Source organism: Puntigrus tetrazona, chromosome 17, assembly GCF_018831695.1.
Source record: "Puntigrus tetrazona isolate hp1 chromosome 17, ASM1883169v1, whole genome shotgun sequence".
In the NCBI taxonomy this organism is placed as follows: domain Eukaryota; kingdom Metazoa; phylum Chordata; class Actinopteri; order Cypriniformes; family Cyprinidae; genus Puntigrus; species Puntigrus tetrazona.
This window is the reverse complement of record NC_056715.1, coordinates 4885959-4909416: the sequence shown is the minus strand read 5'-3', so window position 1 is coordinate 4909416 and position 23458 is coordinate 4885959. Positions and strand designations below refer to the sequence as shown.

The 23458-nt window shown below is 35.5% G+C and overlaps 1 protein-coding gene across 1 annotated transcript; it reads left to right on the top strand.

Moving 5' to 3' along the window:
• The first annotated feature begins 189 nt into the window (after positions 1–189).
• tdp1 (tyrosyl-DNA phosphodiesterase 1) lies at positions 190–22548 on the top strand. Its single transcript, XM_043262208.1, has 16 exons — positions 190–405; positions 660–1261; positions 1359–1402; positions 1511–1566; positions 1674–1770; positions 1967–2001; positions 3324–3416; positions 6438–6608; positions 7204–7282; positions 7912–8097; positions 9683–9731; positions 9820–9886; positions 10470–10577; positions 12947–13049; positions 16617–16722; positions 22022–22548. Exons 2-16 carry the CDS (start codon positions 670–672, stop codon positions 22093–22095), a joined length of 1860 nt encoding a protein of 619 aa, XP_043118143.1. The 5' UTR covers positions 190–405; positions 660–669; the 3' UTR covers positions 22096–22548.
• The last annotated feature ends 910 nt before the right edge of the window (positions 22549–23458 follow it).

Sequence of the window (23458 nt, the reverse complement as noted above, 5' to 3'; positions counted from 1 at the left end):
TATATATATATATATATATATATATATATATATATATATATATATATATATATATATATATATATATATATATATATATATATGTGTGTGTGTGTGTGTGTGTGTGTGTGTGTGTGTGTGTGTGTAATTAAATATACATATAATATAGAGTATTATAGACTTTTATTTTGAAGAACATTGTGGCGCGTCTCCACTGTTGCTACATGTGGAATGTACAGTCAGAGCGAGTGTATACCAAATCAAAACACAGCGAGCTGTGGTGGTGCTGTTCTGAAATAAGTTTCTGATGGACAAGGGTCTAGCAGTTTTGTAGCTGCATAACTACAGCATTTATGTTTCTTTATAACCGTAACCATTTTGAAATTATCTTCTTGTAGCCTGTACATTTCCTCTTCCCGCCTCTTTGTAAGTCTTCTTTCATTTACGTTCTACTAAGTACATCGGTAATAAATAGTGCATACAGTGTAGATTTACCTATCTATCATCTGTTCATATGATGCAATGCAGGCATTTTTCTTTTGTACATCTATATCTACCTGTGCAAATGCACAAAGTTGTTATTTTAGGACAAAACCAGACAGTATTGCAAATATTGCATGTTATGAAAGTTTACAGTATATAGTTTACCATGTGCAGTAAAATAAAAATGTGATCCACAGCTGAACAAAAATGTCCCAGGACAGTCAACATGGCAAGTGGACCATATCAGATAGTGAAGACGAGGACAACATCATTCCTCCAACACCTCAGAAGGATTCAAACAAACCAAGCGTTAAACCTGATTTAGAAAGAAAACCTGATGCGATCGCCACTTTCTTCAAGCAAGAGCCCAAGCTGAGTCCAAAACGCAATGAAGACACCCATTCTGTAAAAGAACCGTCTGCTCCCTCCATGGGATCTGAAGCCAGGAAAGCTGCACATGTGAATCAAACCGTCCCTGTAAAATATGAAAGCAACCCTTCACCTTCTGTAAAGAGAAAGAGAGAAACAGAGGAGGCAGGCTGGAACCTCTCAAGCAGCGATGATGAAACTCCACCGCCTGCCCTGAAAAAAGAGCCCAAGAAATCAAATTTAAGTCCTAAGAAGAAGAAGACTGAAGACAAGCGTCCTCCGAGTCCTCACGGCACTAATTATTATAAAGAAGAGCCAGCTGATTTCTTTGAGACCAATATATCGTCCATGAATGACATGTATCGTTTTTATTTAAACAAAGTCACTGGGATACCAAAAAAGTTCAACACTGGAGCACTGCATATTAAAGGTATGTTAAAAAAAATAATAATACATGTGCGTGTATACATACATGTATTACTAATCATTTTATAATAATTTCTTTTCTTTTTCTGTTTTATTATCAGAAATACTTTCTCCAATGTTTGGAACCCTGAGAGAGTCTGTACAGGTATCGTGTTAATGAATGAAGTTGCAGCTAAAGAGACTACTACCAAGCATAAAAATAATTTGGAATGTTTTTATTGTGATCAAAACTTCTCTTTTTTTTAATTTGTAGTTCAATTACTGTTTTGACATTCCATGGATGGTGGAGCAATATCCACCTGAATTCAGGTAGGATGTGAACTCACCTTTTTGATTTGATGTACAATTATACATTCATTTTACCACACTGAACACGTCAGTGAATACTTATGCGGTTATTCTATTTTTGTTTTTAGGGACAAACCAGTCGTACTCGTTCACGGAGAAAAAAGAGAGTCCAAGGCTCGGTTAATCGAGCAAGCCAAACCATATCCACATATTCGTTTCTGCCAGGTGCTGTCATTTTTGCAATAATCAATTTTTTCCACTAGAGGGAAGCATTAAACTTTATGGTAGTCTGAGGTCCTCTAAAATACTACGTCTTTCAGTAACTGTGTGTATATTGGATAAACATCTAAAAATACTTTCAATGTTTAAAAAAGAAATACTAAATGTTTCTTGTTAAATCGGACTCTCTTGTTTTTAACAGGCCAAACTGGATATTGCGTTTGGCACACATCATACGTGAGTGTTGGATTATTTATCTGTATAATTTTATCTCAGTTCATTGGGTGAAGAAAATAAGACTTAAGTTTATAGTAAAAGTTCTGTACATTACATTGTAAAACATGTAGAAATATGCGTAAAATAAACCGTTCAACCGTACAATGAGCTTTTTTCAGTAGAATGGGATATAATGAAAAGCTTTAAAGTGTCACTGTCGTAGGATATCTCCGGTTAAATGCTTAGGTCGTAGATGTGTAGACCTTTGCTTTCATGCATATAGTCCACACCTGAACCATGAGACTCCTTTGGGATGAGCTGAAATGCCAGCTGTAAGACACATCCCATCAGTACCATCACGGAATATGGATAAAGTGAGTTGCTCATTCAGGAGAACACTAACATTAAAAAATATTAATGCTCACAGTTCTGAAATGAAACACTCAGAAAGCATATATTTCTGTGGTTCTAGTAGTGGCTTGATTTTTAAGTAGCAGTGCAGCAGAGGTGGTGTTGTAGATTACTTTTAATAAATTTATTAACACCTTGATCAGGATTTAGGTTTTATGAGCAGCCGGTAACATAATGCATATTGAATGTAGCACTCCTCGAACTGCTCAAATGAGTATTAACGTCTGCGCAGTCCATGTCGGCGTGCCGATTATCAGCTGAGCATCTGTTGTGATGAGTTGAAATTAGATGTTAAACAGGCACAGTATTGAATTTTAATGTGATGTATTCCTGGAGTACTGTTTTCTCTCACAAGAATCTTTCATGTTTTATTCAACAGAGAAAGACATAACAGGATTGAGCTTTTTTTTTGAGTCCAGAGGAGCGAATTAAATGGCTTGTCTTATTTTATATAAGTTCAAATAAAAAAAGGAAGCAGGAGAACAAAGAAAATGGCAGTATAATCTTTCTCGAACACCTTTGTCAAGTCTCAAGGCTAATTTGCCTTTAAATGAGTTCTAAATGTCCCTCTCTGAAGAGTTATTTGCTTATTTTTAATAAGTGATATAATACATTCTCACACAAAGAACAGCATAGAATTGATTTTGTATTTCAATATGTGGGGGTTTTGTTATAATTCATAAAACCCAAAAGCTGAACATTCATTACTCGGTGTGCCCCAGTGTTTAAATGTATTTTTTTTATGCTCCTTGACACAAAAAGCCAGGTAAAATCAAAGTTATTATGCAGGGGAGTCTTTGGTAAATGAGCTATAGGGTTTAATGGTAGTGTTTTATACTGTTTGATGGACACTAATGAAAGAAAGAGATTGCTTTAAATGAATGTCATTATGTAAGAGCAGTCGTATTAAAAGCATAGTCGCCTTTTTGCAGGAAAATGATGCTGCTTTGGTACGAGGAGGGATTCAGAGTCATCATTCTTACCTCAAACCTCATCCGAGCCGATTGGTACCAGAAGACACAGGGGTAAGATGGTCCAAGGTGGAATGGGAGGGGCTAAAAGCAAACTCGCGTGAATGGATCAGAACGGAAAACGTTGTAGCTGACGGTGCAGTCGATTTAGAAACGAGCTGTTTATGTTGTACTCTCTTTTGTAGTTGCTCGTTTTCTAAATACACCGAGAGTTGTTTCATATCTGAAAAACGAAAGTGGTGCATTCCCTAGTCCTAATGACACGTTTGTCTGTTGCTATGACAACAAGCCCGGCAGACACTTAGAGTAAATTAAAATTAAGCTGATGTATCCTAAAAAGGAGTGTCGAGCTCTGCAAATCCCAATAAACCAGTCACGTTGTTATAGACACCTCTCTGACCCGAAATGATGTGTTTAAATTAGCTACATGCAATAATTGCTTAAATGAAGCAGCGTTTTATGAAAGCTGTCCATTAATAAAGATATTCTCCATGGTGTCATACCAGCAGGAGCTAGCAGGCAGGTCAGAACGATGGCCAATGAATTAGCAATCGCTTTCGGTTATTAGGTTCAATTTTATTAACGGTGTATCAGGAACAGTATGCCATTAAGGAGACAAAAGCTCCAGAGTCAAAGGGTTAGGCTGGCAGTTAGGTTATCAACCACTAAGCTGTGGATTAGTGAGGAGGAAATGAAATCTCTAAATTAAGCAGTTAATATTTAAACCCCCTAGCATACATATATTCAGACAATCTGACATAGTACAGTATATTGACTCATTCACTCAAACGGTACTGCAAGATCAGTGTGAGTTCACACAAAGGGCTTTAAGTGCTGTTTTAGCTGTGACCTGGTGGTTAGTGCACATGCTGTGTCATATGATACTGTGGGGTTTGTACAGGCGTAAGTTGGATTCCAGCTTGATATTTTCCAGTACCATTCCCACCTATTTGATTCATCTTTTTTTTTTGTCCTCAGTGTCCCTGTAAATAGTGTAACCACGAATGTAAATGATTGGCAGACTATAAAAGTGGGGAAAATAGCCACAGCTGCTAAGTTGAGTCCACCAAAGCATCTCTGGCCAGCTGAAAATACCTGCGGTTGTACATTTGGTTGCAAAATTGACATTTAATCTCTCCAATTCGTCAATTATTTGAAAGAATAATTGCTCACAAAGGCTGCTATTGTTTGATCAAAAATACTATAAAAGCAGCAATATTTTACACTATTTTTACTATTTAAAGTTTGCTAATTTAATATACACTAGTAATTATTTAAAGTGAATCAAAGTTGTCCTAAGACAAGAATGCATTTTAATTTTAAGTTTAAGGACAACTTTGATGAAAGATTCATTTCAAATGGTGACTACTGTAATTTAAAAGTCATATATTTTTGTAATGGCAGAGTTGAATTTTAAGCAGCCATTACTCCTGTTTTCAGTGTCATGTGATGATCCTTCAGAAATAATTCTAATATGCTGATTTTGTGGACAAGAAACATTTATTTAATTAACAGTTGTGCTGTGGAATATTTTTGTAGACACCATGGTTAATTTTTCAAGGTCCTTTTGATGAACAGAATGTTCAAAAGGGGTGACAAAATAACACATTAATCCACATTAAATTTAATTTCAGCTGAACAGTTTTGCCATAGATTGCCCTTTAACCGCCAGCAATTGAACTCTGGTATCATTCTTGTACTAACAATATTCGATTAGATGTTATATTATAGGACATACATAGGGTAAAGATATTTTGTTTCTAGTCCACAATGTTTTGAAGTTAACAAAATCATACATTTGCTGCATTTAGTGCCACCTAGTGTCAGAAAGATGTGTTTGTGTGTGTGTGCATGAGTAATAAGCGAGGTTGGAACCATGGCTGAATGGATAATAGATTTGCTATTCTCATTAAAATTGCAAAGCTTTTAAACGGCAACAATTTTTTCTCTCTCGCGATAGTAAGGCATAGTTCAGCTGTTTGAATCGGCTGGGCAATGCTAGATGCTGTCGCGTGAAGGCCAGAGTATTTCGTCAATGTTATGTAGAAGGCACCCTCTGTTACTCGCATTTGCCAACCTGTCTCTATCAGCTTCAGACCGCATTGAAGCACAATGAATATCATTAGAGGTCTGACGTGTCTCCCCATCTGGTTCTGTCTGATCCCAGGTATCCCTTCTATATTGCAGCGCATTCTCATCATCATTCACACAGACAAAGTTTCTTCCTCTCAAATCTCTTCTGAAGGGCTTTTCTGTTCTGCGGCCTTTATTGTAATGGCTCCAATCTGAATCCATATTGATTTGTTCTCCTTGAACCTCATGGGAATATGCTATAACCAGTCTGTCAAATCGAGTACCCACACTCATGAGTTATTGGACTGCTTTAGGCGAAGTCTAGCACGTTGAAGTCTTTTTTTATGTGAATGTGTGCAATTGCAGAATGCAAAAGCCTTAATATTAAGGGGTCTGCTTTGATCTTTTCTACAAAAGCTAAAATGTGAACTAGCAAAACATTATTAGAAATGTATTTATTGCCAAGGGCCGTATTTTGATTGAGGTTAAATGGAAATGCATATGGAATTTTGAAAACACGTATTTATTTAAAAAAAAAATTTAACTGAATTAATTTTATGGAAATCCATATTTTAGCTTTTACTCCATTTCTTTTGATCTCAGCAGTGATGCTCCTTCGCAATCACATTTTTATAATACTGTGAGTATATCAATATTGAATGTGATGCAAAAAAAAAAAAATGGAATTATATCAAACATTCTTCATTGGAATTTGCACAAAAACAAACCGTTGTAGTCTGAGTTTGACTACCTAACAAATTATTATTTTATATGAATTTATTATTTAAATGAACTTTGTTTTGATTGCCCTTGGAATTCATCTTCAGAGGCATTCTTTTAAATTTTACAGTTTTTTTTTACTTTTAAACCAGGCATGAAACACATGCAAGCCAAATATGACATGCCCCAGTCACAATCTGACAATCATGTGCATAAACTATGTAACATTTTGATGACTCACACCCTTCATTAATAAATATGGGGCTTGTATCTCTATCACAGAATGTGGATGAGTCCTCTGTACCCCAGGTTACCGGAAGGAAGTCCTGGAACAGCAGGGGAGTCTCCCACCAACTTCAAAAGCGACCTGCTGGAATACCTGGAAGCATACCGGGCTCCAGAGCTTGCTGAGTGGATTGACCGCATCAAACAGCATGATCTGTCAGAAACAAGGTGAGGATCTTAACACGTGAAAGAGCCATTATTCAAATTAGAAAGATGGCGTGATATCAGACTAGCATAGTCAAAACCTTTGACTGATTGCAAAAGTCATTCACAATGCTGCTTATTCTTGCAGAAACCGTCCCTTTTCAGACAGTCTGATTGACGTAAATCAACCAGTTTTCGTTTTTGTAAATTATTATTATTATATAGAAGTTTTTGAATGCTTAACCAAATAGCCATTTTCTATTTTATACATGCTTAAATATAATTTATTCCTGTGATGGTCAAAAAAAAAAATATCCCACTGACCACACATTTTTGAATGGTACTGTACAAATTAAAACAAAAAATATAGTAAACATTGTAGACTTTATCATCAGAGTACCTGTACATACAGTACTGCTCATGAATACTCATTTTATTTGCATATCTGGTTTATCAGCGTATCTGGTTTGGTTTCACCAATATGATTAATTTGCTAATTTGTGAAAATTGCAAAAACAAATCCACTATTTAAATGGTGACTAATATTATATAGTAATTAATTTAAAAAAAATTAAATATCTAAACTAAAATACAACTTCTTTTATGTTTTCCTGTATAGGGTATATCTCATTGGTTCAACTCCAGGAAGATATCAAGGAGCTGCCATGGAGAAGTGGGGCCATCTGCGATTAAGAAAAGTAATGTTTTTGTGTGTTTACACAATGTTTTTGAAAGTCAGTGAAAGTATTTTTCCTTCGAAGGCAATAGTTCCTCTCCGCCCTAGACTTCAGAATGATTGATGTTCATGAAAAAGCATTGTATGCCTGCAGGATGCCTTGGAGATGTACTCTTCATGCTTTATTTATTGAGAGAATTCAGATAACACAGGTGTCGGATTGGTCTTTGCAAGATCTAGATCTCAACAGCGCTTTAATATAAATGACTGACTCACAAAGAGCACACTCTTTACACCTCCATAAGGCTCATCCCACATCACTAGATCTCAACTGGTGGGTCGTGAACCAAAAATAGGTCAAGGGCTGTTTTGAAAAGATTGCTCACAGCAGAGCAAAACAATACTAATGCACATAATAACATGCAACCGACCGTATAATCATGCATACTTACAATAGTTACAATAAATAGACTTATTATATTTTTAAAAGAGAAGTTAAAACACCTCACCATATCTTCTGTTGTTGACGTCAAAGGCCATGTGTCCAATCTTGTTACTAATTCATCTGTCACTTGATAAAAGCTAGCCAAATTAGACGCATGCAAATACCGACGTAGTGTGACATGCACTCATTGTTTTTGTTTTCCTCAGCTGCTCAGCGAACACGCAAAGCCAATGCTGAACGAAGAGCGATGGCACGTGCTCGGCCAGTTTTCCAGTATTGGCTCCATGGGACTTGATAAAACTAAATGGTTGGCAGCTGAGTTCCAGCGCACTCTGACCACACTGGGGAAGGCAGGGAAATCATTAGCCAGTCCAGAAACACAGATGCTCCTGGTGAGTGTTTCGAACAGCCCCCGCAGAGCGTGCTGAAACGGTAAAAGGATCTGCTCGTATCGCTGCCGTGCCCTCTCTGGATTGCAAACAACGTGGCCAGATGGATATTACAATAAACATAGTCGCATATTCTCCTACCAGCTTGCTTATCTATCAGGATAAATGAGCCCTCAATTGTGTCTCCATTTTAATTAGGTTAGAATCAAGGAGGACGCCGAAGCACACATGTGTGCCTGCCTGTTTCTCATTCGTGTATTTCGGTATATAATTCCTTTGAGCTATGAAATTTGAAATTTGTTGACGTCCCGCGTGTTTAATTAGCAATTAGTATTCATAGCATGTTCCCATTTGCTATACTTGAATTCCAATTTTGCGAAAACGGAAACCTTTTCAAGTCTCTCTTGGCACGAGCTGTTAGAGACAATAGTTACAGGAAGAATTCTCATCCATTCTGTTATTTGCATGACAATATATGCTCAGATGGAGGGAAAGAAGATTGATTTCTGTCTGATGCAGCTATTGTTAAATGTCAGTTGAAAAGTCAAGGCACCACACAGAGAGTCTTCAGATAGCAGACAGTACCATCAAGCCTTAAATGTTACTGTGTCATCTCTGAAGACGAAGGCTCTTACAATTAGATGGCTTCAGAAACTCTGAACTCTTGAGGTGATTCAGTTCTAAAGCTTGTAATGACGAGTGAAACTATTCAGAGGACATTTAAGGAACATGCACACTATGCATTATGCACAAAGCTACTTTTCTATTGAGATCACATCTGTTCAAGTCAGACAGTTTAGTTCTGTCTAGTTTCTTACTGTTTTAAAGGTCATAGGTTTAATGGGTGGATATGTAGATAGATAGCCTACTGTTCAGTAGTTTGGGGATTATAAGTTTTTTTTTGTCACATTATTTTTTAGAAATCATTCTAAGATGCTGATTTTGTGCTCAAGAAACATTGCTCATGTTGAAGACAGAACTGAAGACCAGTTGTGCTGCTTAATGTTTTTGTGATACTTTTTATTTTCTTTGAGAATGAAAAATTCAAAACAGAAGCATTTATTTGAAATAGTATCTTCAACCATGTAAACTAGGGGTGCAACGATTCACGTATTCATGGTCATTTTTCCAAATCATCAAAGTGATCATCCCTATCCCCTTGTTAGCGGGGGCTTTGGAGTGAACGGAGCATGTGCATGTCATTATTTAGCCGTTTGGAGTGGTCTTGGGAATGTAATTTCAACATCTGCTGATGCACATCGTGTTGCGTTTGTTGTCAAAGAAACATCCCAGCTGAAGATAATGAGGAAATTTCATCGCTCGCTTTGACAAGTGCATTCGAAACGAATAAATTATTGACACACACGCGCTGTGCTCACTCAAGTCTCCACTAACAAGGGGATAGGGATGATCACTATGATTTGGAAAATGTCCATAAATCATACCGTACTTGCATCGTCGCACCCCTAATATAAGCATCTGTTACTTTTGGTCAATTGAATCCATCCTTGAATCCTTAAAACAAAAGTATTAATTTTTTTTTTGATAAAAGAATATTACATTTTTTAATCTTTTTTGTCCTGTCTAGGTTTACCCATCTGTGGAAAATGTGAGAAACAGTTTGGAGGGCTATCCAGGTATCATTTATTTTTTATTCTGAAATCAAAATCTATTTTTTTTCCTCACAACTTCACATATGATGACCAACTGTTCTTATCCCTGCAGCTGGAGGATCTTTACCCTACAGCATACAGACAGCTCAAAAACAGCTCTGGCTGCATTCTTACTTCCAGTAAGTTCTCATATCTCTGTTAAAAAAAAACATTTTCATAATGTACTCATCAATATTCAGCCTAAAATGACCCTTTTTAAATGTTACCATAAATATTCTCCTGAAAAGGCTCCTCAGCAGTGCTCCAGACCTCGTGATCTAAACAGCTGCTTTTCCTAAGAGTTGTCTGACCCTTAAATTGCTCCTTAGAAATTTCAATTGGCTTCTTATCCCATCTCTCCCATCAGTTTAACACATTATAACCATAAATAAGCTATTTTACTGGTCGCCTCAATTCTGCTAAGTGATCAGAGATGGGCTATTGCGATGTAGATTCAATCTCAGTTCCCCTCTGGAGTGCGCACTCTACACTTCTACTCAGTATATTTAAATGAGTTCGTGTAGACTTCTGTGTTCATGCCTGAATGCTGACAGCAATCAGACAAAAAGCTCTCCTCTTCGTCCACACAGTACGCCCTAAAGCATCGTCTCTCTGCACCTGCAAATGGCACAAAATGTTTCTTTGGGTGGTTTGGTACTTAGAAAGTATATAAGCGTGTTTTTCTCCATTTTCTTATCTTCTCAATCTTTCTCCTCTGAACAGTGGCTGGCATGCTGATGTTACTGGCAGGAGCAATGCGATGCCTCATATTAAAACCTATATGAGGGTTTCACCAGACTTCACACAACTAGCCTGGTTCCTTGTCACAAGGTAACTTGCTAGCTAAATTGGATTAATGTATATTTATTTATTTGTTTGTTTGTTTATTTAACAGGGACAACGCAGCATAACAAAGCTACAATTTCAAGCAGCTGATGCTCCACATATAGGCTTCTAGCCAAAGGCTAATTTGGAGCCCCATTACCTGGAAAGTAAAAAAACAAATAATTACCACTTAATAGTGAAAAAAAAAGCAAGATCATTTACACATTTAAAAATAATTTTAATAAGAGCCAAAAAAACTAAGCAAACTATATAATATATATATATATATATATATATATATATATATATATATATATATATATATATTGTCCAATGGTGCCTTTTGTTTGGTTTCTTACTCAAAACTTTTAGTGTTTGTTTATATAGAGATCTAACGGGTTTGATAATCAAATGAGAAACCTGACTCCACAAAGTCGCACAATAACATAAGTTTAATAAGAAAAGACCATTGCATGCATGTATTACTTAACTGCTTTTAGAGATATATATATATGGTCTAATTGTGTAAAAACAATTCAGATTTGTTCTGATTGTTCTACACAGCCTCTTATCATGCATATGAAACGAGAATCTAAAATGAGAATCTAAAATAACTTAAATAATTGTTAACTGTTTCTATTGCCTTTTGATTGATCTTAATTATAAAACCACTCATTTCCTTCCTTCTAATTGAAGAACACTTTGAGACAGTTGTTGTACAATTCAAGCTCAAACAGTTGTTCAGTAGCCGCTGTGACACACTAGTTATTTCATTTGCTATTGTAGTATTTCTTTTATTTTATTTAACCAAGTTAATAACCTTAGTTTCAAGTTTGTTAAACGCAAGTTAACATTTCCAGATAGTTTGGTTTTTTAAGCCATGGTAACGGTTTCATATACAGATTGCAATTCTGCTATTACACAATGCACTTTTAAATTAATAGGCAATATAATCATGTTATCGTTAAACTCCTGTTTTATTGAGATTTTATGTCTTTTCTTATTTCACATCCATGCTGCTTTAGCAAAATTAGATAATTAAGTATTTATCATATGTCAGTTCAGATCGCAATTTTGTCTGTCATCAACATATTGCACATTGCTACAAAATAACAAGACCAGTCTGGAAGGAAATACACAATTTTAAACGTAATTGCATCAACACTGAAATCAGTTTGTGGTTAGTCATAGGTTTGTTGATGATGCATACAGTATATATAATTGTGTTAGTCTTTTACAACAACACCAAAACACATCTTTATTGCCTTGAATATGACATGTTAATGTTAAGCCGGATGAGATCAGCACCATTTCTGTTCTTTTGTTCTTCAGAGAGCTGCTCATAGGTGCCAAAATAATGCTCTTGGCAGAAGCAGGCTTGTTTTTCTCTGATCCCTGGCAGATTTGTGTCTTCTGTGCTACATTGATAGTGTTCCACTTGAAGGATCCCTTAGGGGCCTGTAAATGTATATTTAAACAACATAAGCCTGACATGTTTGTTTATTCAAGATTATACCATTCCCTATCATTGGCCGTTTCTTAGCTGCAAAATAATATCCACTTTCCTGTTTCTTCAGTCTGGGAGGTTATATGTTTGTTAGTTAACACCATGGACTCTGGACCATTAGCAAGCTTCCTCGAAACACTCACGGAACAGTGCTTTTACAGATAATCAAAGACCTGTAGTGCAGTTGGTCAATTGAAGTGGCAAAGACTTCTCTTGGTGGTGAAGTGAAATAGACAAGAGACAGGCTGCGTTATAAAACACAATGATGTGGTGACAGAACACTCTTCTCTTTGATTATCTTTCAGATTACATCCAGGAATAGCATGTTCAGTTCAGCAGCTGAAGGCTTGTATTTTGGCGATTTTGCCCTAGAAAACCAATGATTGAAAAGAGATTCTGGTTTTAAAACCCTCTCTTAAGATATTTCTTATTCAAATCTTTTAACACATGATGTTCCTGCGGCTGTAGCATTAAAGCCCACATGATATTCATCTCAAGGCAGCATGAATGGCTACTGTTCCTGCAGCATTTCTCAAAGCGGTGGCTTTAATCGTGGTTGAAATGCACAGTGAGGGAGATCGTGAGCAGTGTCTCTAGGTCAGTCGAGTCCGGCAATGAGTTATTCATAGATCTTTTTATGAAGATTAAAGCCTGCAGTGGATGCAAAGCCTTCAGGCATAGCCTGTCATTCTTAAACATCTAAGTCCAAAACGCATTAATTATTCAGTAATTGCAGTCTGAAAAAAATCTTGACAGTATCCTTTAACTTTGACATGTTCAGTGCTAAAACTTCTAGTTTAAGTGACATTTACTTGAATGTTGGACTTTGAAACATGGGTGAAAGTTCATCTGCTGGTATCCTCCGCAGTGCCAATTTATCAAAAGCTGCCTGGGGCGCCCTGGAGAAGAACAACACTCAGATTATGGTTCGTTCTTATGAACTGGGAGTTCTCTACCTGCCTTCAGCCTTTGTGAGTATTGTGACTGTTTGAATTCCTGTGCATTTTTGACTTTCTTCTAAATTCAGTTAAAACCAGCTTCTGATTGTGGTTGCATATCCACCAAAGCATTTTTTCCCAAGGTTATCCTCTTTTTTTAAAAATTTGTTTTCAATGGAAGCACTTGCTTTTTAAAATGCTAGGAGTGCGATGAGAGACAGAGCAGTTGGTATTAATTTGTTAAAGAATATTAAACTGGTAATATGCAGTCACCAAATCACTGTCACAGTTGGTTCATCTAACCAATTACCGTGGAGGAGTAGTAATGTAGGAGTAGTAACTTCCACCAATGGGGAAGTTAACATTGCTTGCCTTTGATAGTATTCATGTCTTCATCAGGTGGAATTCACAAAAACATGGAGATACATTTTAAAAGCGGGATTTCCAAGCTTGGGTCAAGGAAAATCATGGAATTTACTGTAGAAATCACGTGAACTCTAACCAAAATGAGTGTTACTTATATTTTCTAGTCATGTTTCAAAAATTACTATTGGATGATGAGTCAAGCACTTTAGCCGTTTTCCAGCAGAGTGTTAGTTTAAAAGAGAAATTAAGATATCCAGTGAAAACCCAAGAGAAGGAACTTAACAAAGAAAAAAAGACATTGTTAAGAGTCTCTGAGCATACTTCTAAACTACTCTAAAGTGTGTAAATACTAAAGATAATGTCTTGGAGTAGATCTTTTATTTCTCCACATGTAGCGAAAGAGCCTTTGTGTAGCGCTCACATACTCGCAGGGTAATTTGTCCTTGTTGTCAGGGTAGGTCTTAGAATTACTTCAAAAGTTGCTAAGCAACAGTATGGTTCAGTTCTCTTGCCGTGAAAAAAAAGAGGGGGGAAAAGCATGAGTTTGAAAGAGGATAGTGAAAGGTTGTGCTCTCTTATTCAAAGGGATGTGTTGTGTCTTTATTGTGGCCTGAAGCCTCTTTGTTTTAGTTGAACACAGTCTTGTTTATGTCATGTTTAGTTCTTCCTAGAGGTCGTTTTTGAATTAATCACAAGGTTTGTTACATTATAATGGATCCATAATTAGCCATTTTTTTAGGTTGTATAATATTTTTCACTTAGCATGTTTTTAGAACGTTATATTTGCTTTCAGTACGCATTATCATTACTTGGTTGCTTGCTTAAGTTACAAATGAGGCTGCATGTTGAATATTGAAGTTATTTTTACATCTGTAGAGGTCACGCTCCATAATTTTCATAATGAGTCATGGTTTTTTTGTTTACCACAGTGTGGTGCTTTAATTAAAGCTCTCTTCTTTAACAAAAACTCAGATCAGACAGTTCAAGATCACCAGTATACAAAATATATTTTGTTTTTGCTCTTAGTGAAACACTTTTGACAGCATGTTTTCAAGTTTTCAGTACAGCATCATGTTGTCTCAGACATGCTGTTTAGCCATGGACCAATCAGAACCTTGTCCTCTTTACCACCAACAGAGATAGCTGACTTAATAAAGAATGTTCCCGAAGTGAGACTCAGTTGACGAGTCATGCTTTTTAACACAGAATTTCATAATTTAGTCAATTTTTCAGATTTAAGTAGTATTTACTTATATATTTCTATATACTAGCTCCTCCAAAAAGTCAGGACCATTACAAAAATATAAAAAGAAATAAGTGTTCTCTAACATTTACCAAGATGCACCTAATTGCAAAGATGGAGTGAATTGAAACAAAAAATAGTTCACCTTCAGAATTAAAACTGTGTCAGCATTTACCTACCCTTGTGTCATTATAAACTTGTATGCATTTCTTTCTTATGTTTAACAAAAGATATTTTGAAGAATGCAGGTAATCGAACAGTTGATGGTCCTCTTTGACTTTCATAGTATTTCTTTTCCTATTCTGGAAATCAAGAGCAACACATTTTTACTTCTACAAAAAGAAACTTAGGTTTGTGTATTTTGAGTAAATGATGACAGAATTTACATTTCGGAGTGAGCTATTCCTTTAAATAGTTTCAAGTAAGCAGAAAGTATGGCATATGGATTTATGGTCTGTTTAATGAACTCATTTTTGTTTTGTCTTTGCTTTTGCTGGTGAAAAACATAAAAAACTGTGAAGTTAGTAATGAGGAATGTAATGTTTTTGCTAGTGCCGCAACAAGCAAAATGTGCTTTAATTGATTCAGTATGATAAATTGCTCAATTATTGACTCACCCTCATGTTAGTCTAGACCACATTAACCTCAATGATGCTTCTGCTCAACCACTAAGACGAGTTTATTAGCCACACCAACACAATTTATCAGTATTACTTGTGACAGCTGAGATTTGACTAGAAGTTTGAAGGTTGTTTGGGAGTTTTGCTTCTTTTTTTTCTGTGAGTATTCATTATGTGATGTTAATTTTATGAGATCTCCTATTGGCACACTACATCAAAAGAAAGAAATAAGTGATTTAAACCTTCACTATATAGTATATAATGTGGAAGACAGTGCTGGTGATCTCGCATTAGGGTAAAGCGTCCTTTAGAAAGAGGAAGCGTGGAGGAAGGCATTTATTACATTTAATGAATCTTAGTGGTTAAGATGCTGATTAAAATGCTTACATTGTCATCATCTAAAGAAAAAGTCTGCTAAATGATTAAATGTAAATGTATGTAAAATGCTTTCAAAACTTTTCCCAGTGCCTTCCATATTCGGTATTAATGGTTTGCAACTTTTTATATTGAGTTTCTAGGTCACTTCCTGTTTTTCTTCACAAATAGCAGGACAGTGTTTGCGTGTGCTTGCACCTGCTGCATCTCTCTGGGTTTTGTGAAAGCTTTAGCTGTCTGAGTCTGGGTGATATATTCCCCACTGCCCTTTAAATCTATCCAGCCCCCTCCATCATCATGCCCACCACACAAATGAGAGTTTAGCTTCCCTTAGAGCAGCCCTGCTCCCCTCTGGCTTTTTCCACAGAAAAACAGGATGAATAAATGCACACGTTCTCATTAGAGCCAGACAAGCACTTTTGTCATGTCTTGTCTCCATCATCTGAGTTCATGGGAAACATAGTATATCTGAAGATCTATTGATATGAGGTAAAAATAAATGGGTCTTTCAATGAGTTTTATTATTGTTTTTTTTTTTTTTTTTTTTTTATCAGTGAGAACAATCCACTGGTTCTTTTTATGGAAATACAGTTTGTTTGTTTGTTTGTCGTATATTTAAAAGTTATTATTATTATTCATATAATTATTTATTTGTGTAAAAACATTTTTTTGTTCATTCTTAGCTAAACCTTTTGGCATTAGAGATGAGCAGCTAGTCATTTGTCAATCAACTGGCCAATAAGCGGCGATTTATTTAAAATAATAAATTATACTTTTTTTTAATCATTTTAAGAAATATTTTCTTTGCAGTGAAAAAGATTTTCTGACATCCAGCCTCTCTTGCAGTGTTGCTGTTAATATTTTTTTGTCTGTGAACAGTGCAATATGTGCCCTGTAATTCTGTCCAAAATGTAATTTATATATTAGCTTAATTATGCGTTATATATCAGACACATCTTTATAGAACTGCAATGCATGTGCTTACTCTTTGTGTAGAATATGAGCACATTTCCTGTGGAGAAGAATGCGTTTCCAGCCTCCAGCTCCTCCAAAGGCTTCCCAGTGCCTTTTGACCTCCCGCCTCAGCGTTACTCAAGCAAAGGTGAGACTGAACATTGCATCCTTCCCCAAATGTAACTCAACTAAGATTCATTGTAGTTCCAACCTTCATTAAAATGTCAGAGATGTTCGTCTGAACTCTGAACAAGCACACATATTTAAAATGACAGCTTTACACTTCAATGAGGCATTTGCATCAAAGTTTAAAGGTTTGCTTAATGCGCAAAAAGCACACTGAATCATCTATTAAAGAAAGGTTAACCTTTACTTTGAATTTCAGAGTTCAAATGCTTGCTCGGGAAGCAGTCTGTAGATGTTAATTGAACAACGCTAAATTAAAGCTTGCAGTGCGGGCCAGTACCCCTGCTAAATAAATTAATTTGGTATAAATGTATTTATTTGATCTTTTACACTTTGTTTGTTTTCTAGTTAACTTTCTAGCTAACAACTTTACATATAATGAATAAGTGTGTTTCTAGAGTGAACATCACTTTATGTGATGAGCAAGGTGTTCAAAGAAAGCTACTTGTGATTGCAAAGTGTGTATTTTAATTGCTTACAGCAGTGAAGCAGAAGGGGTGTGCATGACACAATTAATGGCCATGTCATTTCCTGCACAGTGGTGTTCTCTGAGCCATCAAATAGGATTAATAATGAGGAAACACGGCATTTACTGCCACCCAAATTCTCACATGTTCACATTTAATAAAGCATTCATCAAAAAATTAAAATAAAAAGCTACAAATTTATTCATACTCATTAGTCTAGCTAGCAGATCAATAAGGTGCCAGATCAATAAGGTGCCTATATATATATATATATATATATATATATATATATATATATATATATATATATATATATATATATATATATATATATACACACACACATACATTGATTTTTTTTTCTGTTCATCACTGTACAAATGAATGGATGTATGTATGTATGTATTTATGTATGTATGCAAGAAGAAAAAGGATGTTACTTGTCAGCTTCCAGTAAGCAAATATCTTTAAACAAGAAGCCTGCCATTTCATGTAAATAAGCGTTTAGGTCACGAGTCAAGTATATGGCTGTTTAGCAAAACGCTGCATTGTTTTGACTGACAGCGTAATTGCAGATGAACTCAAACTATAGCCTGTAGGACTTGCTGATGACACTAAATTAACTCATTATCATCTGCTGGGTAATTACAGTGTTTTGTGATTCAGACTTCTGTGCAAAAGCACAGATTCAGAGGCAGTAGGTTCACAGGGACATTTCACCATTTTTGCATTGAACACATGCTGTCAAAAGAAAAAGAGATTTCACATTAATTGGTGTGATAAAGTGGCGTTTAAATTATATGTAAAAACAATGACTTTTTTAAGGATTTATATTAATGAAAAACTATATTTCAGTCCAGATCCAGTTCTAGGAAAAGCACGATATGTTATTTTATACTTGTCTCCAAGTCCTTTGTTCGAAGTGTCATGATATTTAACCATGATTCATGAGGTAAACTTGAAATTATATGTTCAGAATTATGGTATTGCGTACCTGGGATTTTTCAGAGAAATAAAGCATCTGATATTGTCATGGCACCTGTTGTTATAAAAAAAATAGAGCATACTAGACATGAGCACACTAGAATGTGTGATTGTCCTTTTTTTTCGATTTCCAGATTCGCTTTAGTTTTGAGATGTGTGATTATATGATTATTTTATCCTGTTTTTGGGTATCCACTGTCACATGCTACTGATGATGTCAGGACATTTGTACCTTTCAATTGCTCAACCATATAACTGCAGAGAAAATCCAACTGTCTTTGGCACCATATTCTTACTAAATGAAAATAACAGCACTATGGGCCCCTGACATGTCAGTTTGACGACCTTTAATCATGGTGAGAAAATAGAGGCGACAATCGATGGTACTATTGAAACCAAGTGTGTCATCAGTTTATGAACTGAGGCAGAAGCCCTCTGTGGTTGCCATAGCAGCATTGGTCTTTTGATAACAGAAGCTTCAGCCATGAAATTTGATGAGTGGGCGTGGCCTTCATTTTAAGATAAAGATGACCGATCTTGTCAATATATTTAGTAAACCTCCATTATGATGCATCATAATCAGTGCAGAAGCCCTTCTGCACTGATTATGATGCATCATAATGGAGGTATCAGCAATAAATTATTTTAGAACTCTACAGTTTGCATTGAATCTATAATGTGTGGAATATATATTGCATTATATTAGTATATATAGTATATTACCATTTAAAAGTTTTAGAAATTAATACTTTTATAAGTGACAGTAAAGGCATTTACGATGTTACAAAAGACTTCTATTTTGAATAAATGATAATAAATAATAATTTCTGAATGAAATGCTGAAAATTCAGTTGTTCATCACAGGACTAAATTGCATTTGAACAGTTATTTTTAATTTGAATACAATTATCTTACATTATAATAATATTTGAACTTGTATATTTTTGTATAGTGATTGTGTATTACTTTTTTTTACTGTAATAAATGCAGCCCTGGTAAATAAATAAATACATAAATAAATAGAACCTTTACATACATTTAAAAAAAAAATCTAATGTTTGAACTGTAGTGTACACTTTTCACAGTATGTTGAGAATTTATATGTATTTTAAATGAGTTCCTTATCATTTATATTTAATTTAAATGTATACTTTTGATTTTAAAATAGTTTAACTATTTAATCAGACTGGCAAACATTTGTATACGAATTAGGTAAAATGCAACTCCAGAATGATGACATGTTCGACGAGCGTCTCTCAGCTCGGCCTGAATTGCATTCATGCCAGATTAATTATTTTTGTATTATTATTTATTTAATGAATTAATTTTTTGTAACAAACTATAAATGAGTTATTTTAGTGTGTGGAATTGAATACAAGTGGAGCACAGGACTATCAGCAGTCATCCTCTCACGGGTCACGGTTAGGACAGACAGCACTCATTGAAAGCTCAGATGAAAGTTATTTCCACCAAGGCCTTTCGTAGTGTCTCGCCTCTGCTATCAGTGCGCAAATGCTTAATAGAGGCACTTCATTTCCTACGCATGATTGCTTATCCAATCAAATCAATTGCGTTGTGTCACTGTCCTTGTTGATACTCATTCGTGTGATACTCAGTTTCCCACTGGACCTGTTCCAATGTCATTGGTTTACATAACTGTGTGTGTAACAATTAACTGCAATGGAGTCACACAAGCGTTTCTGCCTCTTCAAGTCACCCAAAGCTTTACTATTGTGCATCCCCCACTATACGACAGTCTACATAATACCCAGAAGGCCATTTAAGACCTATAATTAAAGCTTTTAGGAAACCGACAGATAACCCTGGGCTTTACAAAGCAAATGTGCAATTGCAAACTTCTCTGCATGCACCATGGCAACAGCTCTTCCATACCTGACCTTCTTCACGCTGAAGAAAATACATGAAAATATTCAGGTAAAGAGACTTTCTTTTCACTTGATTTCGTTTTTTGCATATAGCCGTTTGCTTGGAAGTAATCTGGTTTCAAGCGTTATTTCTGTCAGATGCTCTGCTTGCCAGAGCACCAGCATGGGGTCGAATTATTGGTACTTCGTAATTAATCATTTAGTATCTAAGTTCCAAACGAATCTATTTTAAAAGCTAGAATCGAACGGTTCGCAAAAAAACTGTTACTTCTCATAAGAATAAGAACGTTCTTCTCCCCAAAATTGTGACTTTTTTTTATAATGCAATTTTCATAAGAACATTTCTACCCTATTAATCATTATTGTAGTCCCCCAAAAAAGTGTTTCTTAGAGGTATCGTTTTATGTCTAAAATTATGGGGAGTGGATATGTGATTACCATTTCTTTAATAAGAGCATCCGTCATGCTCACTTTCACAGTTAATTTCATCTGAGTCCCTGTTGTCAACACCTGTGATATTAATACAGACCGAACCCAGTCGCACACTCAAAAGGTATTCCTCAAAGAGTACCTGCACCTCTATATTAAGACAAATGTAATACATTTCTATTTCTGACCTGACTGTTGCTGCTCAGCGATGAGAAAATGATAGTTCCATATCCCTCCAAATCAGCTCAAAACCTCACTCTCTACTCAGTCTCGACTCACGACTAAAAAAAGACCAGCTTTAATTCAGTAAGGAGTTCTGCTTAATATCCTCTCTTATCCATTAAAGTAATAGTTCACCCAAAAAAACTAAATTCTGTCATCTGTGTACCCAGATCGTTCAAGCTTCAGTTTTCCATACAACGAATGTGACCACAGCTGTGAAGTAAGCTAATGAACAGATCAGGTCTGTGTGTCAATTTTGTTTATTTTCAGTAATCAGTTTGGTAAATTGCATGCCATTTTTATGCACCCCTTCTGGCGAAAAGACAAACCGTAGATGGTTATGGTTATTAGTTTTGCTTCACTTCCTCTTCACGTATATTGCTGCAGTTCCAGACAACAATTAAGCCTGGATGTGAATGTTTGCGTAGCCCTACTGCTGTGTGTTCCTGCTGTTAGATAAAAAAACAAAACTGTCATTATTGAAAGTTCTTGAAATTGTTGCACTAATTAAATAATTTAGTAGTTCAAGGCAATCATCGTTATTATTATTGTTAATGCTCGGGCTTAGGGATCTGAACAAACCCCTAACTTCAAGTATTTTAATGCATAATTCATCCTGCACCAATTCTTAAATTGGTTTGACTTGATAAACTAAAAGAAAAACAAGACAAGCTTTTTCACGGTGGACTATGTATGCCTATATAAATTATATACGTGTGTGTGTTATCTTTGAGAACTGCTTTAAGATAAGTGACTTGCTTATGCTTTTCTGTAAGTTATAAAGTGCAATGTTTCCATATCACAGATATAACATCTAAGCTGTTTAACAGTAAACCATTTGACTCTTTCACCACATTGTTTTGTTTCATGTGCTTTTTTAACAGCTGGGTTGTTTTGAGATTGAATCCAGTTGTGTCTGCGGGTTACCATGGATACTGTTGTTCTACGGTCTTTTATAGAAGTCTATATCCTATAATACATTATTAAGTAAACCGCACAGTTTGTGCACAATCCTTCATACTGATACAGTACACAAACCAGTAGTTATGCCACAGGTAAGCATAAATATCAAGGCAGGTCAGCCTTCTGGGAAAGGTCAGAACCTTCTGCTTTGTCCATACTAGGAATCTTTGTTCATTCAAGGCAAATATTTAATTCTGCATCGTCCCAAAGCAACATGAACTCTGCCTGGAGCAGGTCAGACTCTGAGACTGTAAATCTCCAGGGTTGTCATTAATGTATGCCTTTCTATTGTGTTTTCTTTCCCTTGCAGATCAACCGTGGATCTGGAATATTCCTTACACTAAAGCCCCAGACACTCATGGAAATGTATGGGTTCCTTCTTGAGCAGTTTGAGGTTAAGTGATTATCTGCATTTAAAAAAAAAACTAAAAAAGGAAATCAGACCATCTGCATTTCACTCTGTTTTGCGTCTGAATTAGTAGTAGATGCGCGCCATAAATGTGTGCACCCTTAATACTGTATTTTAGTCTTGTTTTGTATTCAAAGAAACTTTAGAGATGTTTAGTTATGCCTGAATTGTAAACATTTTGGCCAAATAAAATGCATTTTACAACTGGAAAACCTTGGAGCTAAATACATTTTTCAGCAGCAGTGTCATCCTATGACTTGTGGAAAAGACATTTATTTTGAAGTTTAGTAATGTATGTTGAAAATAGCAATCAAATTATGTTTTCATTTAACGAAACAACCATTGTCGATGGCTTTGACCCAAGCATGTTTACTCCTTGATTCAAAAATCTCAGAAGCAGGTAATGGGGTACCATTTATATATATATATATATATATATATATATATATATATATATATATATATATAAAACCAAACAAAACAAACTATTTTTCACATCCATTTTGAGACGGATTTGTCGTATAACCAATAGAACTCGGATAAATAGAAGACTAAATTAAATGGTGAAAACATCTCAGATTGGTCTTTTTTAAAAGTTTGATTATGGACATGTCCTCTGAAATGAATTCCGGGCGAGCTCCAAGGGCGGATTGATTTTTTCATTCTCGGCTACAGTGATGCAGTAATGTGTTTGAGGAGGACTCTGCTCCCCCGGCATCAGTGATATATTGAATGTGTTCAAAATACAGAACAATTGGTGCTGTTTTCTACTCATCCTGAAATTGTCATGTTGCCTAGCAACACTGGAAAAGTTAACTCTACCTTGATACAGGAATTCCCCGTGGCCCCAATTTTGTTTTTTGTTTTAATGAACAAAATTTTGATTCTGTGCATTACTTTAAGGTTTACTTAGACCTTTGATCCAGCACGTCTGTACTTAAAAGTTACATCTTGTCCATTGTGGGATTTTTATTGTACATTGTAATAAAATTAAATTAGCAGTCTGAGTCATGTACCTCTTGCACAACTATCTGACATATTTTTACAAACTGCTTTAGACTTTAGATCAGAATAAATATTAGAGAGGTCTCCTCTACATTCTAAAAAGGTCTTGTAGTATTGATCTCGGATCATTAGATTAATTCCTAACGGAGCAGTCTGGCTGAAACCACAAAGATCGTTATGTGTTCACCATTCAAATAAATTATTACTATGTTAACAATTCCTGCAATTATTAATAATTGTCTCCGTGTTACTAAACTGTATTGTTATTGTGTGTGTATTGTTAACCACAAATGTAGCATGTCACATTAACATTTCACAAATAATGCATCTTGT

What these genes read in the sequence shown, in the direction of transcription:
- tdp1 (XM_043262208.1), top strand. Translation starts at nt 670, where the DNA reads ATGTCCCAGGACAGTCAACATGGCAAGTGGACCATATCAGATAGTGAA. An exon ending in TGGTACCAGAAGACACAGGG is followed by an intron (nt 3,417 to 6,437) that starts GTAAGATGGTCC and finishes TCTCTATCACAG; the next exon opens with AATGTGGATGAGTCCTCTGT. An exon ending in TCAGCGTTACTCAAGCAAAG is followed by an intron (nt 16,723 to 22,021) that starts GTGAGACTGAAC and finishes TTTCCCTTGCAG; the next exon opens with ATCAACCGTGGATCTGGAAT.